Genomic DNA, 23,105 nt, shown 5'->3' with positions numbered 1-23,105 from the left:
TGTTTGTATCCTGCCTCTTCCTTGTGAGGATCAAGGCAGATAACAGCAAAAATCAGATACATACATAAGCAAATGGTAAAAACATTCCCTAATGTTTTATACCTGAAGATGACAAAAACATCCCCAGGGACCATATGTAGCCCCAAGGCTTCACTCTGCCTATCCCTGCTCAGTAATATACATATTTACATTTTTAGTACAGCACCCATTGTCACCTATTTGCCAATGGAACCCTCCCCTTGTGTCCACCACCCTCTCTGCTTCTCCTCATCAAATAATAATAATAATAATAATAATAATAATAACTGGAAGGCTGACACATGATAAAATGAAACATGAGCTTCCAACACTGCTATATCTTTCTTTCTAGGAATGTCTTTTGCTACATACTTATGGACTGCAGAGGCATTCTTACGAAAATTAGATTTGTGGTTGTCTGCAGCTGAGTACTTTTCAAAAACCAGGAAAAATGCTGTATATGTTTAGAGGAAGTTAGGGAACATTCTAAATTAGGAGTGATGAGAAGCAAGGAGGATATTTTGCCTGTGCTGTCTCTTGCAGTAGAATGCCTAGATTCTTCTTGTTGTCTGAATGCAGTATTTGTGTAAGTACCTTTTTCCTGAGCTAGGCAGTGGGGGAAATATACAAGTGCGTTTTCCCAGTACAGTACATGTGTTTTCCTGAGCGTCACCAACTTTTGTGAATTTAATCTTCTGTTGTGACTAGTGAGGTAAATATGCGATTCAGAATTTGGAGCTCAGAACCTACTTCTACCATTCAGTTCAGTTTCTTAGGCAAATTACTTATTACAGTACTCTGCTTCATCAGACTGGAGGAAGGAAATAGGGGGTTAAAATGTGTTACATTTCCAAATACAGATTCCACTTTGTTATGTACTTTGATGAGACTGAAAGAAAAATAAGTTGCCCAAGAATCTCTTTGTCTTCTTGATAATGGGTATTTTGTGTTTCACCGGGTGTACTAAAGTAGCCATTTTTCCCCATTAATCTTTATTGAAATTTATTTCATTTGTACAATAATATTTATAATTAATTCTGTACAGCGATCATCATAAAACTAGATCTTACAAGTCTTGTATCTGGCTAATTTCTTACGTTATTATCAAAACAAGGCTATACTGTAATTCTCCAATAATTGATTCCCTCTTATTGCTGTCAATTCTTTACTCAATTTTCATATATATAGCGGGAAAAATATAACACAACTAAATTAACACTGATCTGTAATAACCTAGCTACTTTAGAAATGTAACCTTTATGTTATAATTCCTCTATATCTTTTCATGTTTTCTTTTCTTGTAGGTATCGTCTTTCTCCCATATTCCTTTGTGTCTTTTATCATTCTGTAATTCCCAATGCTTAGCTATTTACCGGTATATCAAATCTTCTTTCATCCTACATTTTTTAAATCAGTATTTTTCTATTGGTTCCCAATCCTACAGTAGCCATTTTTTAAATCCTCTTCATGCCACCTTCTGGTTAGTGCCCATAATATGCTCTTAAAATTTGCAATATACCCTGAAGCCAAAAATGTTGGAAATTCCTGGAACAGAATAAACTGATCAAAAGTAAAGATGGTAATGAAGCCCATGGATTTATTTTGCCATTCCCTATTTCCAGAATGTTTTTGTAGTTCTGTACATTCAACCTTATAAGATGTTTAACTGAAACATAATAAAAAAAATAAGAAACACTTCAGAGAATTTGCATGTTGCATTGTTTAGTTAAAAACATTTATATGACATTTTATCTCTAAAGAGTTCTAGGTAGTTTTGTCAAAGCTGATCCATTCAAAATGAGATCTGAATCTTTTAAAACCAGAATCCTACAGGAACTTCCTAACTATATAAGCATCAGATATTTCAGAAAAATCAATGTGCTAAGAATCACCACTAAATTATTGGAAACTGTTGAATAGGGAAATGAGATCAGATTATATTCACATTCAGACTATCCAAAAATACTTTGCTTAACACACATGAACATTTCAAAGCAACACCTAACCTTTTCACATTTTAAAACAAAGAAACTGTTGATACCTTAATGTTCTCAAATCCCAGAGTTTGATGCCATCACCAATAGCTGTTGTTAAGAAGAGATTGTAATATTCACATTGCTGACTGCTAAAAGCTGATCCCTGCAAGACAAAATGTTAATTTACAATTGGTGAATATGTAGGAACAGAACACCATATTTATAAAAGGGCACTAACAGTCAAGTTAAATATTAATCTGTTACTTAATGTATTCAACATTCTACATCCTAGAAATGTAGGGCAGCATATAATTGAAATAAATTGAAAAAGTTTATTACAATTTAAATTTTAAAACCATAAAGACTAGATTAAATAGATTAAAACATATTAAACAAGTTAAGAAGTTAAAACAGTTTTAAAAGCTGTACAGATTTGGACAAAAATATTAGACCCCAAAGGCTTTCATAAAAAGTCGTATTTTAAACTGGTGCCAGAATGAAGCCAATTGAGCCTCCTAGGGGAGAGAAGTCTACAACAAGGATGCTACAGCAGAGAAAACCCTCTTGCATGTCCTCACACAGCTTATTCTCCCACTGGTGTGCCACAAAGGACAATCCAATCAAGTATATTATATCCTCCAGGCATTGATCCAGCATTGAATGACTCCAATGAGAAGAAGAGGTAGATTTCAGTGTCACCAGTATACTGTGTTGAATGAACTCATCCCATGACTTCATATAGATATTAAATAGCATGAGAAAGAGCATAGAATCTTGTGGCACCTCACAGCTGAATCATGGGGTTTAACATTATTGTGTGATAGACTACCAAACGCAATTTCAGGCAATGGGAAGTCAGTCCGAACGCAATCATGGGGTTTCACACAATTTCAGGCAATGGCAAGCTATTTTCAGGCAATGGGAAGTCAGTTCGAATGCAATTCGAATTCACGTAAATTCGCTGAACTAGCGAATTCATGTGAATGCGTTCTGGCCCCATTTTCTTATCATTCGAAATTAAGAGAAATTCCTCCCATGTGATAAACTCCTAAGTGTCGTAGCTCACTAACAGCCTACATTCTATTTTGTGTAAGCTTTCATGAACTCTAGCTCAGCCCATCAAAAGCATGCATGCATTTGATAGAGAGGGCTGAAATCCATGAACCCTTATACCAAATGAAATACATTAGTCATTAAGGTGCTACACTATTATTTACTGATTTTGCTGCAACAAACTAACATAGGTGCAAAGCAGATGGTTGATAAAGAGTGGCTTTGGCTGCTCCAGCCACAATTGTGACGGGACTGCAGTGACTGGATGGCCTGCTTCCAAAGCAGGCTGCCACCACAGTCCCAAATTGGCCGCTGCCTGGAGGTGGATTATCTCCACTCCTTTTGGGGCCAGCTTTTAGCTCCTAGCACAGTCCCAACACAGTGTCCAGCCACTTTGGGGGCATGTGTCATCTAAACACCACGCCCCCAAAGCATCTGGAAGCCACTTTATTTGGCCTATGCATTTTGGCCCATAGTTACCTTAAGCTGAAATTCCCATCTGTTACAAAACCCACAAAATTAGATGGACTTGCCAAACAACTTCTAGAATTCTCTTCAAGATTGTAAGGCTTCATCAAAAGAGATAAATGTGGGTTTATTCAAGATGGTAATTCCAGTAATAGCAGCAGTTGTCCTATTCATCGGGTACTGCTGTTCTGTTAATCAAATACTTATCATTTGTAACCAGCAGCATGGCTGCAAAGCATGATTTGCACCAAGTTTTTTTTTAATTAAATTTTATTGATAAAATATGCATGCATCAATACAAAACATACATACATATACACACACACACACACACACACACATATATATACACACATATATAGAGACACACACACACACACACACACACACTTATACACACAAACATAAAAGACACATGTATAAAGTATAAAGTTTCTTCTTTTCTCCAACCTATAAATGTAACTTCCTGATATATTATAGACATCCTGCTTAATAAAAAATTCCTTGGTTCTCTCTGTTTTAGTTAATATAAACAGGCCTCTAAGCATATAACACAATTGTATATTCATAATTATTCTGCTATTTTTTTAACTCTCTTTCCTATTCCGTCCCATAACTTTATAACAAACACTCCCAGTATATCACTGTAACCAAAAGGAAAAAAATCATATCATATTTATTCCCTCATAATCTTATGTGCTATTATTTTGTTTTAATCCTATTCAGAGGTTTTCCAATAATTTATAACACACTGCCATTTTTTTCCCATTCTTTTTTTATTTTCTCTCATAAGCGTGGTCAAAATATCCATCTCCATTGCTTCTTTTAATTTTAAGATTTTAGATTTGCACCAAGTTTTGAAATAATTATTTCTAAAAAAAGGCTCTTTACCAAATAATGTACAGTTCCAGCAACAGCCAAAGTAAATTATATCCCTATGTGTGATAGCTAGCATTTTCGTCATATAGCAAGTAAAATAGTAGACAAAAGAATGATATATCTTTTGTTATTGTTAACCACCCTCTAGTCAATCTCAACTCATGTTGACCCTGTGGACAAGACACCTCCAAGATTCCCCATCCTGCACTATTCTTCTAAGCTCTTGAATATCCATGACCTCCTTGACTGGGTCCATCCATCTAGCATGTGGTCTTCCTCTCTTTCTACTTCCCTCCACCTTTCCTAGCATTACTATCTTTTCTAATGATTCATGCCTTCTTATGATGTGGCCAAAGTACAACAGCCTCAATTTAGTAATCTTTGCCTCCAGGGAAAATTCAGGCTTGATTTCTTTCTAGGACTCATTTATTTGTTCTTTTTGCTGTCCATAGTATCCTCAACACTCTTCTCCAGCACCATATCGCAAATGAATTTATCCTCTTTCTGTCCATTTTCTTAACTGTCCAGCTCTCGCATCCATACATGGTAATGGGGAATACAATTGCTTGTACAGTTCTAACTTTCATGCTTAATTGTATATCTTTGCTCTTTAAACGCTTTTATAGTACTTTTATAGGTGCCCTCCCCATTCTTAGGCCCGTTACAGACAGGCTCTTCCGGCGACCCCGTCACGTGCTAGGGGTTGGCTGAGGGCCTAGCGTCCACACCAGCCTCACCCCTAGCACGTGACGAGGGCGTAAAGATGGCAGCGCCCTATACACATGGGCGCCACCATCTTTACGTCCTGGATGCATAGCATCCGCACGTAGTGCACCAGATGTGACGCCGCAAGTGCGTGAGTAGCGTCTCGCGGCGTCTCATCCGGGGCGGAAGAAGAAGTGCCATTTCGGCGCTTCTTCTTTGCTGCATCCAGGAACCGCGCGGTTTGGATGCTACGGTTCCTGGACGCAGCAACCAGCAGCGGCACGAGACTGCCCCTTCTGGGCAGTCTGTAACGCGCCTTAGTCTTCTTCTGATTTCATGACTGCAGTCCCCATTCTGATCAATGCTTGAATTGGATTGAACAATTTTACTATTTCTATATCCTCATTGTCAAGGTTGAATTTGTGAAGATCCTCTGTGGTCATTATTTTTGTTTTCTTTATGTTCAACAGTAAGCTTGCCTTTGCACTTTCTTCTTTGACCTTCCTCAGTAGTTACTCTAGGTCTTTGATGTTTCCTGCTAATAGTATGGTGTCATCTGCATATCTTAGATTGTTGATGTTTCATCCTCCGCTCTTCCTGCTTCTGTGTTCAAACCTGCTTTTTTGATAATATGTTCTGCATAAAAGTTGAAAAGATAGACTGAAAGGATGCAACCTTGCCTGACCCCTTTGCCAATTGGGAACCATTCAGTTTCTCTGTGTTCTGTTCTAACAGTGGCCTCTTATCCTAAGTACAGATTCCTCATCAGGACTATCAGAAGTGTTGGCACTCCCAAGTCTTTAAGGGTGTTCCATAGCCTTTTGTGATCTATGCAGTCAAAGGCTTTGCTGTGGTCTATAAAGCACATGCTGATTTTCTTTTGGAATTCCTTGGTACGGTCCATTAGCCACCATATGTTTGCAATGTGGTCACTGGTTCCTCTTCCTCTCTTGAACCCCGCTTGGACCTCTGGGATTTCTCTCTCCATGTATGATTGGAGTCTATGTTGCAGAATTTTGAGCATGATTTTGTTTGTATGAGAGATTAATGCTATGGTCCTATAGTTGCTACAGTCTTTTGTGTCTCCTTTCTTGTGGATGGGGATGTAAATTGATCTTTTCCAATCCACTGGCCACCGTTTTGTTTCCCATATCTGTTGACATATGTTTGTTAGGACTGGAGCTGATTCTGCTAGTCTGGATTGTAGTAGTTTGTTTGGAATGTCATCTGTTGCTGGCATATCTTTTCCTGTGTACATAATTATTCCAAGAAGGCAAACTGATATGTCGATCCTTTGGCAAGCAGCAGATATCAGCTGACTGTTCTCTTGCTAAGCAGTTAAAGCTACTGCTGATTCCTACATTCCACATTCCAGCCATCTGAATTTTCTTGCTTAAGATAATTTTTACTGTAAGTGTTGCAGCTAAGACAATAAAGGTTTATTATTTTTCTGAAGATATTCAGGCAGCCAAATGTACAACCCAAATGCCTCAGAAGCATGCCCTAATATACATTGGGTATGGTGTATCTGATACATTTGATTGTGTATTCCTACATGGAAGTGGGTTGGACTGGATAGATCTTGTTGTAGCTTCCAACTCTATGATGTTATGATTTTACATATAATTTATATTGTTGAATGTTCCTTCTCCTTAGCTTTAACAATATGCCCATAAGCTATAAATATATTATCATTGTCACTAAAGGTTTGAGAACCCGTTTAGAATAAGGTCAAAATCAATATCAACAAGTAAAACAGGAACAACTGAAATAAGGCTATGCGGAAATTGCTGACATTCAATTACATTTGAAAGAAATTTGAATATCTTGAGTTTTGGAGATGATTAAAGAGAGCATCCATGTAAACATTTTTCAAAAACTTTATTTATAGTCCAGTTAATTTATTTCAGAAAAAGTGTGATCCAGTGACTAATGCTGGGCTGGGGGAAAAAGGGGCTGAAGTTGTGCTTAGAATTTATATCACTTCTATCCTTTAGACTCACTGCCTCTTATCCAGTATTTTGATCCAAAGTTACCTCTGTATACAGTGGCCCTGCCAGTGACCATCAGCAACAAGTCAAGCAACTATAGGAAGAACACAGATTATCATCTCTAATTAATGTATGCACTTTATAATCAAAGCCAAGATCAAGGGGCTTAAGAATGCACTTTATTCCTTTTCAGACTGTGACTTTGGTATCTAAGGGGCAAAAATCATGAATTTTATATTTAGCATTGAAGTACCACATTGCACTCAAAATGAAAATGATTTTTTTAAATTAATGATGAACCTTTATATAAGACTTCAACTGATATGTTAAATATGATTTCAATAATATCTCACATCTGTCCTGTCAGCATGTTCTTGTTATAGGCTTTGTGTATCCAGTAGGTGTCTAACTTTTTTTAAAAAAATCTCTATCAGCAGCTTTGCAAAGCCTTTTTAATCTAAAGGGACTTTCTGGACTGTGGCCTTGTGTTTTACCACTATGCATAATACATTAAAGGGTTACAAAACTATGAAGGTTGATTTAGTATTATAATCTCCAGTTTTCCAGAAAAACCAGATCCCATTTCTCTCCCCATGCAAATGTATGTCCACTTCTTCAGAATATGCCCTGCTTAAGTAACTTGAAGTCACTTTGCTGACAAAGCAAAAAGAACAGCCAAAAAAAGTAAAAGCATCAGTGTGTTACAAATAATACTGCAGGAGTTTAGTAAAGTGTTATACCAGACCAGTCTCTCAGTAAACCACCAAAAAAACAAAAACAAAAAAAAAAACCCAACAAACTATGCTCAAGTCATTTTAAGGAGCTGTTTCAAAACCACAAAAGAAAAGACGTTCAGAACTAAAGATGGATTGCTGTCTGTAGTTGAACCAATGAGCTCAAGCACAGCAGGGAGTCAACGCTGGGCACGAGGTGACTACAATATCCCAATGTGTCTGTAATCTTTAAAATAATGATATAGATTACTGAGGCAATTTTAAGAATTAGATAAATGCTGTGAATTCTATGTCCTCTGCACACGAATTAAGATGAGGAGCAACCCAACCCAACTCTGGCCTTTTGATATAATTTATCACTTTGAGACTGAAATTTATGTGGAGCTCTGATTTACTTGGGGCCCAGTGGCACAGGGAATTAATGTAAGAAATTGTTATGATCGTTACTTTGCTTTTCTCTAGCTGCCACTTGCTTTCATTTGAGTTTTCTGAACATTTTAATCAGAATATTATACATCACAAAGTTGTCTAAATTAGTAAATATAACACATACCATTTCCCCCCCTACCCAATTTCTTTTCCCACATGCAGAGGCATCTGGATTTTTGGCATATGAAGTAGCTTATATGCATAGCTAGTAATTCATAAAGATTCAATGGTTGAGGAAAAAATGCTTTTCCAGTCTGATGTCCTTATCTTATGCAGTGGTGCAGCTAGGACTACACTATAGAACTGCTATCCAATTCTGGTATTTGTAACCCTGCCTGCCTCCCCACTTCCATTGACCATCCAGAGAAGAGTAGATGATGGTAATGGTTCTGTCCTGGGCCCAGTGCTATTCAACATCTTTATCAATTACTTGGATGACAGAATTGGGGGCATACTTATCAAATATGCAGATGACATCAAATTAGGAGAAGTAGCTAATACCCCAGAGGACATGATCAAAATTCAAAATGACCTGAATAGACTAGAAAGTTGGGCCACAGCTAACAAAATGAACTTCAACAGGGAGAAATGTAAGGTACTGCACTTAGGGTGGAAAAATAAAATGCACAGATATAGGATGGGGGATACCTGGCTGAACGAAACTATGTGGGAAAGGGATCTGGGAGTCCAAATAGACCTCAAGTTGAACATGAGTCAACAGTGTGATGCGGCAGCTAACAAGGCCAATGGGATTTTAGGCTGCATCAATAGAAGTATAGTGTCTAGATCAAGGGAAGTAATAGTGCCAATCTATTCTGCTCTGGGTAGGCCCCACCTGGAATATTGCGTCCAATTCTGGGCACCACAATTTAAAAAGGATGTTGAAAAACTGGAGCGTGTCCAAAGGAGGGCGACTAAAATGGTGAAAGGTCTGGAAACCATGCCCTATGAGGAACGATTTAGGGAGCTGGGGATGTTTAGCCTGGAGAATAGAAGGTTAAGAGGTGATATGATAGCCCTGTTTAAATATTTGAAGAGATGTCATATTGAGGATGGAGCTAGCTTGTTTTCTGCTGCTCCAGAGACTAGGACCCAGAGCAATGGATGCAAGCTACAGGAAAAGAGCTTCCACCTCAACATTAGGAAGAACTTCCTGACAATAAGGGCTGTTTGACAGTGGAACACACTCCCTCGGAGTGTAGTGGAATCTCCCTCCTTGGAGGTCTTTAAGCAGAGGCTGGATGGCCATTTGTCGGGGATGCTTTGACTGAGAGTTCCTGCATAGCAGGGGATTGGATTGGATGGCCCTTGTGGTCTCTTCCAACTCTATGATTCTATGATTCTATGATAAGAAACCTGTTGAGCCTGCTGTGCTTTACAATAAGCTTACCAAACCTACCAACTTATTCCAATGAGAGAGAGTTGTAAAACCCTCCACTGTACAGATAAATTACACTGACAAGACATGGAAGCAAGAAGCTCAAGGCTATCTAAAATACCTAGTAGTGGAATGTGGGCAAGTGACATCAGTGACACACATTTTAAAAATAATCATACTTTTCCCATAACCATGTTACATACCATACAGTCCCAGATAATGTGTAGCTATAACAATTCTGGATACACAGGGATGGAACCGGATGAGATATCAGCAGAGGTATTCCTGGTTTTATTACAGGGTTAGGAGAAAGTGGTCAGAGAAGGACAAAGACCAGGCCAGATAAAATTAACTGTCTAGTTGGATTATTCCAGAGTCTGGTTCCTGTGTAGTAAGGCAGTTTATAAAGCATTGGGATAGAAAGGTAGCTGTACAGCAGGGACGTAGCCAGGATTTTGGGAAGGGGAGGTCCAGACTAAGTGCCACCATTATAATGGGGCTTGGGTGCGGTGGCACGGCAGCACGCACCATTCATTTTATCTAACGGAAGGGGGGGGTCCGGACCCCTTGGCTACGTCCCTGTGTACAGTTGTGTATCTAGTCCCCCAGGTGGAAATACTAAGCTTTGTCCACCACCAGGTCACAGAGCCATGCTCAGACTGTTGACATAAAGGAACACTGGATTTCACTCATCTACTATGTGGATGTTTCATTTCCTTGGTATCAGGGAACAAAAGAGAGTCATTGTGGTATAGTAGTTTGAGTGCTGGATTAGGACACTGGGAGACAAGGGTTTGAATTCCTGCTCAGCCACAAAGTGATCTTAGGAAAGTCACGTTTCTCAGCCACAGAGGAAGGCAAAGGCAAACCCCCTCTGAACAGTGAAATACAAAAAGCCTTTACTGTCACTTCACAGGCCTTGTCTTTACTCCAGCTAGAAATGAGTTCCCTCAGTGAAGTTATCCTCCAAAACACAGCACTGCATGCCATGACAGCAGCATGAGGGAGGGCATATGTCATGCTGAGTGAAGGTTGATGCTTTTATGTTAACAGATCAGGAGCTGTGGTGAAGGCTAGGAAACAAATAAAAGATGCAGTCAGAATAATACACAAAATACAGGAAGATAGCAATAATATGTGGGGTATTTGAGGCTGGTTGCCTAGTATGGGATGGACTTCCACATTGTTCAAGTCAGTCATTTCAATAGTTGCAATAGCTTGGAAGGGGTGAAGTAGCAAAACAAAACAAAACAGGACAGAACCAACCTTCAGGTTAGATACAGGTCCAGGGCAACATTTTGTCCATTCCTGATTTACAGGCATACTAAAGGCTAACAGGTCACAAAAGCTGACAGTGAATATTCACAAAATGTCAATAGTCAATGGCAACCTTCAAAGAAATGCCCATGGCCTCATGCATTTCCCAATGTGTAGTAACACCTAGTAGCATCTTGAGCATTTAGCTATATGCATAAATTTCTGTTAATCTCATATCCATGGATTCAGTGGAATACTTAAGTATCATTTTATAATTGAAACAGTAGTTCCAGTGTTTCACTCCTGAAAATATGTAAATATGTAATACATAACCATCCATGTCAGAAGCATGAAGGACAAGGAATACCTATGTGCCTATCAAATAAATAACAACAACCTATGGCTACCTTAAACATTGTACTTGTCTACTGCAAGAAATTCACCATAATGACCAAAAAAAAATTAAAGTGCAGAGCAACCCTTAGGGCCATTTCAGATATTACATTTTCCTTGTTTGTTGCTGTGTGCCTTCAAGTCGTTTCCAACTTATGGCGACCCTAAGGCAAAGCTTTCATGGGGATCTCCTGCCAAGATTTGTTCAGAGGAGTTTATCATTGCCTACTCCTCTGGATGAGAGTATGTGACTTGCCCTACCTCATCTAGTGGGTTTCATGGCTGAGCTGGGTATCAAACCCTAGTCTCCAACACTCAAATCACTACACCACACGGGTCATTACATTTTCCTTACAGCTCATTAAATTTGTGTACAACAAATTTCTTTTTTTTAATTTTTATTAATTTTGCATAATTATTATATACATTGTTACTATTAAATTATTTACTGTATTTATACACCAAACATATTGAAAGCAAAGAAAGGGAGGGGGCAGAAAGGGGGGAAGGAAAAAAGAAGAAAAGAGTGAAAGATTTTAGTAATAGCAGAGGTAAAATTTAATAAAAAAATTAGTTATAAAAAAAAAAAAAAAAAAAAAAAAATGGGGGGAGAAAGGGGGGGGGGGGAATATGAAAAGGAAAAAAACTTCCTTCCCAACTGAGTCTAGAGCTTCCTCTGTAATTATATACCTAATGTCTTAATTGCATCCATATAATATTTGAAATAATAGATCCCATCTTAAAATGTCCAATATTATAATCAAATTTTACCATTCTCTTCTCTAAATTGTTATTCTAAGATACTTAGTACAATCATCCTCTAAATCCCCAAATCATAAATTCACCCCATTCTTTGCTAATATAAGTAACAACCTGTTCCCAACTTTGTATAAATGTTTTCAACTTGTTTTCTTTAATAAGACAAGTTAATTTATCCAAGTTAGCCAATTCTAATAATTCAATCTTGTATTGTTGGTATGGTTGTGTTTTTTCCAATTTTTAGCGTATTCTAGTCTTGCTGCTAATATCTTATAATATAACATTCTTTCTTTAGATTTATTTAAATTGTCTTCCATCATTGTCATTAAATATAGTTCCGGGGTCATTTGTAATTTTATATTAACAATTTACTCAATTTCTAAATGAATTAAACTCCACTATTTCTTCACTTTTCTGCCTTTCTCCTCAGAACATTTCCAACACAAGGGATTCATATATACATACATTTTTGACAACTTTGTCGGTGTCATATACCACCTGTAATGCATTTTTAATATGTTTTATGTTTTGTGCCAGAGAGATTTTAATTGTTTTTTTCCAAACTTTTCCCACTTGTTTAATCCAATAGTATGTCCAATATTTTGGGTCCATTGAACCATTGAATGCTTAACTAGTTCTCCCTCTCCTATTATATACACCACTGTAAGCAAAGTGAGGCTTCTGGTTCACATGCCCCTCCAGGTCATTTTTGTGGCTCCCAGGCCCACCCCAGCAGTCAAAAATATTTCATGCAAATGTTGTTTTGTTCCAGAAGGCCCCCAAACACACTCTAGAGGATGGGCATGGCATTTCTACCACATTTGGAAGCTCCTGAGCTAAGGGCTTTCTAAGGAACAAAAATAGCTTTGCAATGTTTTCCAAATTGTTGCAACCAAACATTCCAAAACATCCATTAGGGACATGGGGCAAATTTTCACCACAATTAAGCCCAGAAGGAGTCTCTTTTGAAATCTTAAACATGGTGAAAATGCCCCCCACATACATTTGGCCTGGAGTGGACAAAAACTAGTTTTGGGTTTGTTTTTTCGTGATGGAAGCAAGTGGAACTCCCCAAGGTCTCCTAGGGGACTAATGTGCTCACCTAGCTTTCCAGTTGCTCACCTCTGATACACAGAAAATACTCATTTTGCTAGGAAACTTGCAATATCATGAAAGTGAGGATACATTCATAATTTCCATACACTGAGGATGTTGCTGTGTTCTTAGCTGCATAGAAAACACATATTCTGAAGTGACCATATGAGGAAAGGTTGAAAAGGACAACCAGCTCCAATTCATGAGGATGGATATTTCCCTCCAACATTTTACCACAGGAAGATGTGGTTCTGCAATGTGCCTTTTCCATGCCATATTTGTCACACTGTTTTAAACTTGAAAATTCTAATGCATACCAGTAATATAGAAGGGTTAGAGGTATTAGGGAAAATCTGCAGAAAACTGCTATTTGGATTGACTCCCTGCAATGTGACAGATTATGTAACTTTTAATGGTTAAGAGAACGATCTAGTTTCATGTCATTAAAATAAAAAATAAAGTCTAAAATAATAGCTTAATTGGCTTTTGAAAACATCTTTAAAATTTTGATTTATGGATGAACAAAAATATCTGAAACCACAAGAAGTGTTTTGCAGTACTGAAATGTAGAATGTGGAACTTATTCAGACTAAATTTGGGGAGCATTTCCCCCCTTCTGACTACAGCATAACAAGCTTTATCCAAGAGTGGATTTTATAGTGGTTGTGTAAATATTAATAGAAAATCAGCATTAAAATGGAACTGCTGACAGATTATTTTTATAATAAGTATGTTATTTTAGCTCTAATGATGCCAGTCCAATATAAGAAAAATATTTTAACCAATACTGTGACCTAAGCATGAATACTTGGAAACAGGATTGCTGTATATACTCAACTATAAGTGAACCTCATGTATAAGTCGAGGGCAGGTTTTGGGGCTAAAATTGTGAATTTTGAAATGGCCTATGGCTAAAGCAAGAATAAAACCTAGGGGATGTAACAAATAATCTAAAGGAAGAAGCAAAGGAAAACAATGCCAAAGAACTTTTAAAATTTCAGCAGGCCTAACTGTTTGTGCTCACCCTAAAGGCTGGATGGATAAGAGAAGAGTGATGTCAGTGCTTCCAGGATAGATTACATTCTTGCCCTTCAATAGGGAATGGTTCCTTTTTAAACAAGAATTAAAGTACAGTACTTAATGTTCAGGGAAAATTTGCTTTTGCCTTCCTCTGAGGCTAAGAAAGTGTGACTTGCCCAAGGCAACCTGATGAGTTTCCATGACTGAGCAGGGATTCAAACCCTGGTCTACAGCAGCATAATCCAATGCTCAAAAGTCTATGTCCCAAAACCCATGTGCCCAAAGAAGCAGATTCTGGCCACTTTGAGGTGTGGCATTTACATGACTACACCCCCAAAGCAGCTGGAAGCCACTCTGAGGCCATGATCCAGTCTTTTGGACCAGATGAAAAATGAGTGGAAATAATCCAGTTCCTGATGGCTGCTGGCCTGGGAATGAGGCAGCCCACTTTGGAAATGGCCCGTGCGATCACCGTGGCCGAGGCCCGATTGTGGCTGGAGCAGCCAGGAATTGGCTGTGTGCTTCGCCCCTATGTCACACTAGTTCTTGCTGATGATAATACTGTGCCACATGCTTATCTGCACACACTTAAATTGGATTTTTGGATTTCAACGAACATTTATCAAAAACAAACCTGACTTAATCAAGCACCTTAATTGTTTTAGTTCCAGCTAGGATACATTTTCTTGAATCAATGGAATGTACTCCCTAAGTTCCCATTGATTTAATGGGTCTACTCTAGCTGGGACTACTGTATATACATGTCAATAAATAAACAAATTTAATCCCAAAAATGGGCTCCAGAATCCTAGGTAGACTTATATATGGGTCAATACAGTAATACTCCTCCATAAATCTTGGGAAAAGGTGGAGAGAGAGAAGAGAAATCGGAGATCTGTGGCCTCCTTTTTGCAAGCCATCAGTCTTGGGGAAAGTTGTGGGGAAAGGAGGGAAATTGGAGGTCTGTGTCTCCACATTTGCAAGCCATCGGCTTTGGGGAAAGTTGTGGGGAAAGGAGGAAAATCAGAGGTCTGTGTCCCCGCTTTGGCAAGCCATCAGCCTTGGGGAAAGTTGTGGGGAAAGGAGGTAAATCAGAGGTCTCTGTCCCCCTTTTTGCAAGCCAGCATCCTTGGGGAAGGTTGTGGGAAAGGGAGAAAAATCAGAGGTTTGTGTCCCCCCTTTTTTTGCAAGCCATTAATCTTGGGGAAGGTTATTGGGAAGGGAGGGAAATTGGAGGTTTGTGTCCACATTTTGCATGCCCAGACTGTGACCCTTGGGAGAGGTCCAGATGGGGAGAAGGAGAGAGTGATGTTTTTCCCCTCCATTTAGATCCTTTGTTATATGCCCGTGAGTTTGACCCTCGACTTAACCACAGGTCATATCAAAATCCATGATTTCCCCCCCCCCCCCCCCCAATCCGCCCTCAACTTATATTTGGGGTTGACTTATACATAAGTATATATGGTAATTGGATTTAGGCCATGATATTCAAGATTAAAAATAAGGGAGTATATGTGGAAATCATTATGTTTTCCATGTATCTCTTGTTTTGGAGTAGGTGTGCAGGCAAAACATTTGACAAAGCAGATATTCATCATCCGAACATCATTAAGACCTTAAATGTGTGTAATAGGATTTTAGCATTCACATTCTTTTTCAAGTGTCTATCCTCATGAAACCAAAAATGCCATCCACATATGAAGAGCAGATATCAGCCTGCTTTGGTGGGGAAAGAGTCCCTGATATTTTCACATTTTCAGAAATATGTATAAAAATGGTTTACAAAAAAATATCCTAAGTTTGGGAAGTGGAGGGATGGAAAAGCAGACTCAGGAGGACTACACATGCACCAAAATCTAAGAATGCTGACTGGATGTTTGGAGGAGGGAAAGTTTCAGAAAGGCTGATAAGAAATGTGAAAAAAGATTTGGTCAGCTAACTGAAAACCTGAACAGGAACACTCTACACTGCATATTTTCTTCCATATCTCACTTGTTCAGTGAGGTCAGTGTTCAGTGTCAGTACTCCAACTCACAATACCCTCACTATACAGTCTTTTCTGCTGAACAATGGTATTACTTCTGTCTGTGATACAATGCATCTGCTGAACAAACCAAAGAATTATGTAAATTGAGAAGCAGAAGTTGATGCTTCCTTATACAATGGCTAAACAAAGTATAATTTACAAACTTTATGAGGCCCAAGGCCATTTTTGTGGCCTCCAAGGGTCCTTGTCCTCATTTCACATGGGAAAACCTCTTGAGGACACATTCTCAGGGCTCCTTGCCCCTTTAGGTCCTTAGCAACCTTCTTTTACCCTTTATTCAAATCATAAAAGGATGAGACCTGTTCAGACAACTTCCTGTTTTGAAGACAGGCTTGTATAGGTCAAAGGCAGGCCTCTAGAGGCCTAGTAAAGATGAGAGTACCCCCAAAACAGGGCAGAGTGGCCAGTTGCTTGGGGGATGGCACTACTGGCTATTTTGCAATAAAATAAATCCCCTTCCAATGTTGGGGAATGGAGTGAGGGAAGTGAGGCTCTCCAGGGTCCATAGGGCACAATACTGCCCCCAGCATTAGCAGTTGCCCACCCCTGCCTCTCTTTCTGTGTGTGTGTGTGTGTGTGTGTGTGTGTGTGTGTGTTTAAGTCAGCTGTCGATTTATGGCAATCCTGTGAATTTCATAAGGTTTTCTTAGGCACAGAATAATCAGAGGTGATTTTCCCCAGTTCTTTCCTCTGAAATATAGCCAAACATACCTGGTATTCATTGGCAGCCTCTCATTCAAGTATGAAGTGGGGCTGACCTTGCTTAGGTATCAAGAGTAGACAGTATCTGGTGCCTTTACTTTTACATTCATTGTATCAGGTGTGCCAACTTTTAATATTTCCAACACAGGTAGAATCATTCTAAATATGAATCTTTTCCTCCTTGCAAAAATTTGAGGTATAACAGCAATCACAAGATCATTTTTCTTAATGTGCTTTTGAGGTCATTTGTACTTATAATGGAAATGTTAATATTAATAAAAGATTAATGAATCTCATGCCTACCTTATTTTGGCAAATTTGGTGAACTGATCTAGAATGAACATCTGTTATTACTGCTGCGCTACAGCCAGTATTGAGGTCAAACACTTCTAGTGCTCGGTTACTACCAGCTGCCAGAACAATATCTGTGATATCTGCAAGTTAAAGTTCTGTCAAAGCAATTGTGCAATTGCTATTACAAAAATAAACATTTTTAAACTTGTTCATAAATACATATTTTAGCATATAAAGAAACATATACTACATTCAAATAACCTGAATTAGGGGCATAAAACTTTACTGAAATATTTTCTTAATTTGTCTTAATAGTCATGTTCTAACTAAACCATCAACAGACAAACATATTGTTTAGCACTAGTGCATCCAATGAAATCATTTTTCTAGGCAAAAGGATGAGCTATCAAGCCTGTAACAATATGTCATACTCTCAGTCTATGGCATTTCTTTTCTTATCTTTATATACAAGGAAACAGGCATTTGGTGGGGAACACCACAGCTAGCACTATGTAAGCACATGCATGTTAAGTTCACAAGTGCCTTGATGACACCATCAGACCCTTCTTGGACCAAGGACCATGTACTCAGTCAACCCTGTGCTTGCATGGGCTGGATATAGCACCTTGCATTTCTACCTTTGGCTCCCAGTGCTCAAAGTTAATGGCTTGAAGACTCCACCACTATCTTTTTGCACAGAAAAATAGCCAGCAGTTTTGTCTAGTAAACCCCCTCACTGGACCACCAGTTCAATATCATAGTGGTAGAAATAACTGATATATTTCTTGAAAAATATTTATTCAATAATTAATTAAATACATAAGCAAACAGACATACACACACATAACCCTCTAAACAACACATATTTAGAGAAATCATTAAAGTTTCAATTCTTTCCCCCTCCCTTCTCCTAGTTAAAAAGACAACAGAAGAAAAATAGAAAAAATAAGACTTCGCAGATATTCTCTAGTTGCTATCCTAATTAATAATCCTATTACCCTCTCTTAAGTACTATTATCATTGTTTAATCTACAGGGATATTATTATACAAGGATATTATTATTAAATTATTTTTATCATTGTTCAATTTAAATATGTTCAATAATAATTTACGTTCCCTTTAGATATAACAAATATAAAAATGTTGTATTATAGTAATGCATATTCTCAGATTTAATTCACTAGTACTTTTGCATCACCAGCTGATTATTAAAGCTTATGGTATGGCTTCTTACTGTTATTTTATTATTATTTTACTCTAATCATTACAGTAAAGAATTATAGTTAACGATCTAACAGCAACTTTTTACAATCAAGTACTTCTTACTAAAAGGATGAACACAGGTAATAATTGATGGAAGGATACAAGAATAGAATTCATTTACGGCTGAAAGACTGGAAATTTCCACTGTAGATGCCATGGCAAATTTCTGTATTGATTTGCAAATGCTCTTACTTCTATATCTGCAGAAATAATATAAATGGCACCAGATAATAAAACATATCAGCAGTAGCTTGTTCTTACTCTTACAAATTCAGGAAAACATAGAACAAACATTAACATTCATAAATATTTCTATAGTGCTAGTTCAGCTTGATATTTCATTCTAATGTACATACTGAACTATGGTTCCATGCAAGCAGAGTTCTGCTAGCACAACATGTCCTTTCTTCCTCTTTTCAGGTGGGAAAAACTGCCACCTAATGCTAGGAAATGTCCCAATGTGTTGATAGGATGCAACTGGTTAATCATTGGGTGGTGACAGCAATTTGTTTTGAATAAAAGGTGGTCTCAAGGAGTCCCATTCAGCTCAGTAGAAGTGGAACGAGACCATAGAGAACCTTCACAACTCTTCAGAGAGTACCCTAACTATCCAGTGGGGAGATTTCCAGATGCAAAGGCACCCTTCAGCTAAAATAAAATTATAGCTGATGCAGGGGCCTAATTATATGGGACCTTATGCATTTTCCCTTTGAGTACAAGGGGCACACAAATTAGATAAGGATGCCAATAAGGTGAATGGCATGTTTTTGACCTTCACTGCAGTCCTGATCTGAATACAGTTCCCATTCACTGCAATAGAATTTTGTTCTTGTTGTTGTTTTTGCAGAATAAGGTCCAGGGATGAGGCCCCCACTGCTAAACCACAGTAGGTACAAGCTCCAAAAACCAATTATGCTAGAGTCCTGATATGGATTAGGTTCCCTTATGTAATTCCAGCTAGGATAAATTTTCTTGAATCAATGGAATGTACTCCCTAAGTTCCCATTGATTTAATGGGTCTACTCTAGCTGGGACTACCATATATACTTGTAGATAAGTTGAAAATTTTAAGCCCAAAAATGGGCTCCAGAATTCTAGGTAGACATATATGGGTCAGTACAGTAATTTCCATGAATCTTGGGAAATGTGTGTATAAGGGAGGGAGAAGAGATAGAAGAGAAATCAGAGTCCTGTGTCCTCCTTTTTGCAAGCCATCAGCCTTGGGGAAAGTTGTGGGGAAAGGAGGGAAATCGGAGGTCTGTGTCCCCACTTTTGCAAGCCATCAGCCTTGGGGAAAGTTGTTGGGAAAGGAGGGAAATTGGAAGTGTCTGTACCCCTTTTTGCAAGCCTTGGGGTAGGCTGTAGGGAAGGGAGAAAAATTGGAGGTTTGTGTCCCCCTTTTTTGCAAGCCATCAACCTTGGGAAGGTTATTGGGAAGGGTGGGAAATTGGAGGTTTGTGTCCACATTTTGCATGCCCAGACTGTGACCCTTGGGAGAGGTCCAGATGGAGAGGAGAAAGGAGAGAAGTGATTTTTTTTAGCAATTTTATGGTGGGAAGGGGCAGATATGTACCTAAATGGCAGAACTTTACTGCTTTCCAATGGAGAGAGAGAAGCAGCAACTAAACAATCTAGGTGGTGTTACAGTACTTTTCTAATTAAGGGATTTATCACATTTCTTATGTTTCTCTGTGGAATTCGACAGAGGCTTTTCTATTCAAACATCTTCCCCCAAACGTGACACACCAGGAAAAAAAGTGAACAATGAAGAGAAATGAGAGGGCAGAACAGTGGTCCATAAAAAAGAAGAAATGACAGAAGGGTGGTATGAAGAAAGCCACAAACAAATGTCAAGGCAAATTGAACTTCTTTTCTTTTAAAAATCAAATATATCAGAGTAATTTGTGGATGTTGTAATTTTCCCACTACAGCTTATACTGACGTTTTTCGCATTCAATACTGAATGAAATCCATAACAATTAATATTATTCTCCTGTTTTCTAAGAATATCAAACCAATTTAAACATGTTGAATTTGCACATATTGCAATGGAAATATTAAACACTTAGAATCATAGAATCAATCAATTGGAAGAGACCACAAGGGCCATCCAGTCCAACCCCCTTGCCATGCAGGAACTCTCAGTCAAAGCATCCCCAGCAGATAGCCATCCAGCCTCTGTTTAAAGACCTCCAAAGAAGTAGAGTCCACCACTCTCCAAGGGAGTATGTTCCTCCTTACTGTCAGGAGGTTCCCCCTAATGTTTAAGTGGAATCTCTTTTCCTGTAGCTTGCATCCATTGTTCCGGGTCCTATTCTCTGGAGCTGCAAAAAAGAAGCTTGCTCCATCCTCTATATGACATCCCTTCAAATATTTAAACAGGGTTATCATATCACCTCTTAATCTTTTCTTCTCCAGGCTAAATATACCCAGTTGCCTAAGTCGCGCATGGTCACCATTTTAGTTGCCTTCTTTTGGATATGCTTCAGCTTCTCAACATCCTTTTTGAATTGTGGTGCCCAGAACTGGACACAGTATTCCAGGTGAGGCCTGACCAAAGCAGGATAAAGTGGCACTATTACTTCCCTTGATCTAGACACGATGGGTCGATACAGATGGGTGCATCCATGGTGCCCATTTTTGCCTCTCATTGGCACCCTGCCAACCCCACAGCGCGGCATTGATGCACACTCTAAAAAGAAGCTGCCTAGAGCGGCTTTTTTAGAAGCACCACAATGGGGCTCGCACGCATTGATGACACCGCTTCTGTTTGGGTGCATGGATGTCCGTGTGTCGTCGCGTGCCCCATGTGGGCAGGGCGCCGGCAAGATGGTGCATGGGCTTCACTGGAAGAGATGGGCACATATGGACGCTCAACCCTCCGAAGCCCTAAAATCGGCCCCATGACAGAGCTTTTGGCCATCTGTATTGGGCCTATATTTCTATTGATGAAGCCTAAACTAAGAAGCTTATCACATGAGGCTAATAAAGTGCAATTACAGTAGGATAACAGTGTGTTTGGCAAATGAACAATTGCTTTCCAGTATGAAATATAAAGCAGCAACAGCAGAGACCAAAGTCATGTGATAAGTACCTGACAAAGATGGTATTATCCTACCATAATTGTTCTTTACTAGCTTCAAGTGATAAACTACTAAACCTCTTCATTTGAAATCAAGGGGATTTATTGTTGTTGTTGTTGCTGCTCCTATTGGCATTATTATATTTGTATCCCACTCTTTTCCCAGAACTGGGACACATAGCGATTAAAACTGCTTCACTTTAAGATCCCAAATAAATAGGGTGTATGTGTTTCCTTAGTCTTCTCTGTATTAAGAGTCATCCAGTCAATAATGGATCTATACCCTGATGAAATGGTTTTAACTACTAACTGATTTAACTGAAAAAAAAATCCAGGAGTATTGGCCAATTTAATTTTAGTTGTGTTGTTATCTGTATTTTACCTGACTAATCTATTATGTATTTATTTTATATGCTGTAATTCTCCCAGAGTGAGACCCAAGGTGGCTCACAGATAAAATTTATTAAAAATTTACAATACAATTGTAAACAAATAAAATAATTCCTGTTTTAACAGTATAAATTTACATTTAAATACAAAAATGTATAACATCAAACTAATTAATTACATTTCCGTAAATATACATAGTTCCTGAACCTAAATATAAGAACCTTTTTGAAATACTGAAGAAAATGTGAGATATTTTCATTTATCAAATTATAAAATAACATTTATTGACAGGGGACAATAATTTATTCCCAGATATATTAATAAAGCAATATCAAAATCAAATTAATATAAAAGATAAGTGCTCTCCTATTTCCCAAATCTAACTTAAAATTCTCCTAACTTAAATCTTAAATTTAAAATTTCCTTTCATAATTAAAATTGCACCCCATCAGTCAATAAAAAATTAAATTAAACTGCTTAAGACTGAACTTGTACACTATTCTTACATTATTTTCTCTCTGGTAGTTTTTTTAGATGTTTTATAGGATTTAAAGAATATTTTGTGTTTGTACAATTGTAACATTTATATCCAATAATGTCATTCTGCTTGTGCAAAGCTTCTCCTCATTACAACTCATTACATCATTGTGCTAGATATTAGCTTGCACTAGTTGATCCAGAATGCTTATACAATTACTAGCAGAGCCACTATGCCTCTTCAGCTTCTTCTACTACCATTTATTCTGACACAACCCTTTGTTTGTTTGTTGTTGTTGTTGTTGTTGTGTGCCTTCAAGTTGTTTTACCTACCGTTTAATCTCGTCTTTGCTGGTGTCAAGGTAGTACCTTAACAAGTAAAACTCTGCTCCACAAGACAGCAGTATATATGTATCTATATAATAAAACTGGGCTGATCTGATAGGTTTATGAAAATATTCCTTTCCCTGAAATAAAAATAAATAATTAACACTATATATTGTAAAAAATTCAGATAAAAAACTATAGATTTTTATTTACAGAATGCTTTATTCTTAACATGTTATCTGCTATGATTTGTCCAAGTAAATATAATTTTTTCATAATTACAAATCTTCATTACTTTATGATATAACTACTACCAAAAATAATAGCAGAACAGAGTAGTAATTGTCCCACTCCTTGCAACTGTCTA

At 38.0% G+C, this 23,105-nt stretch overlaps 1 protein-coding gene across 1 annotated transcript in view; it reads right to left on the bottom strand.

The window, feature by feature from the left end:
* Positions 1-23,105, bottom strand: part of WDR27 (WD repeat domain 27) — a 125,848-nt gene that overhangs the window by 52,234 nt on the left and 50,509 nt on the right. Inside the window, exons 20-23 of the mRNA XM_042444018.1 lie at positions 22,745-22,878; positions 18,565-18,662; positions 17,208-17,329; positions 2,060-2,157 (exon numbers count right to left, since the gene is read on the bottom strand). Coding sequence (XP_042299952.1) covers positions 2,060-2,157; positions 17,208-17,329; positions 18,565-18,662; positions 22,745-22,878 — 452 coding nt within the window. The remainder of the gene's footprint in view (positions 1-2,059; positions 2,158-17,207; positions 17,330-18,564; positions 18,663-22,744; positions 22,879-23,105) is intronic.

The sequence above is a fragment of the Sceloporus undulatus genome, chromosome 1 (assembly GCF_019175285.1).
Source record: "Sceloporus undulatus isolate JIND9_A2432 ecotype Alabama chromosome 1, SceUnd_v1.1, whole genome shotgun sequence".
NCBI classification, from domain to species: Eukaryota; Metazoa; Chordata; class Lepidosauria; order Squamata; family Phrynosomatidae; genus Sceloporus; species Sceloporus undulatus.
The sequence above is the reverse complement of the archived record's forward strand: the minus strand, read 5'-3'. Positions and strand labels throughout refer to the sequence as shown.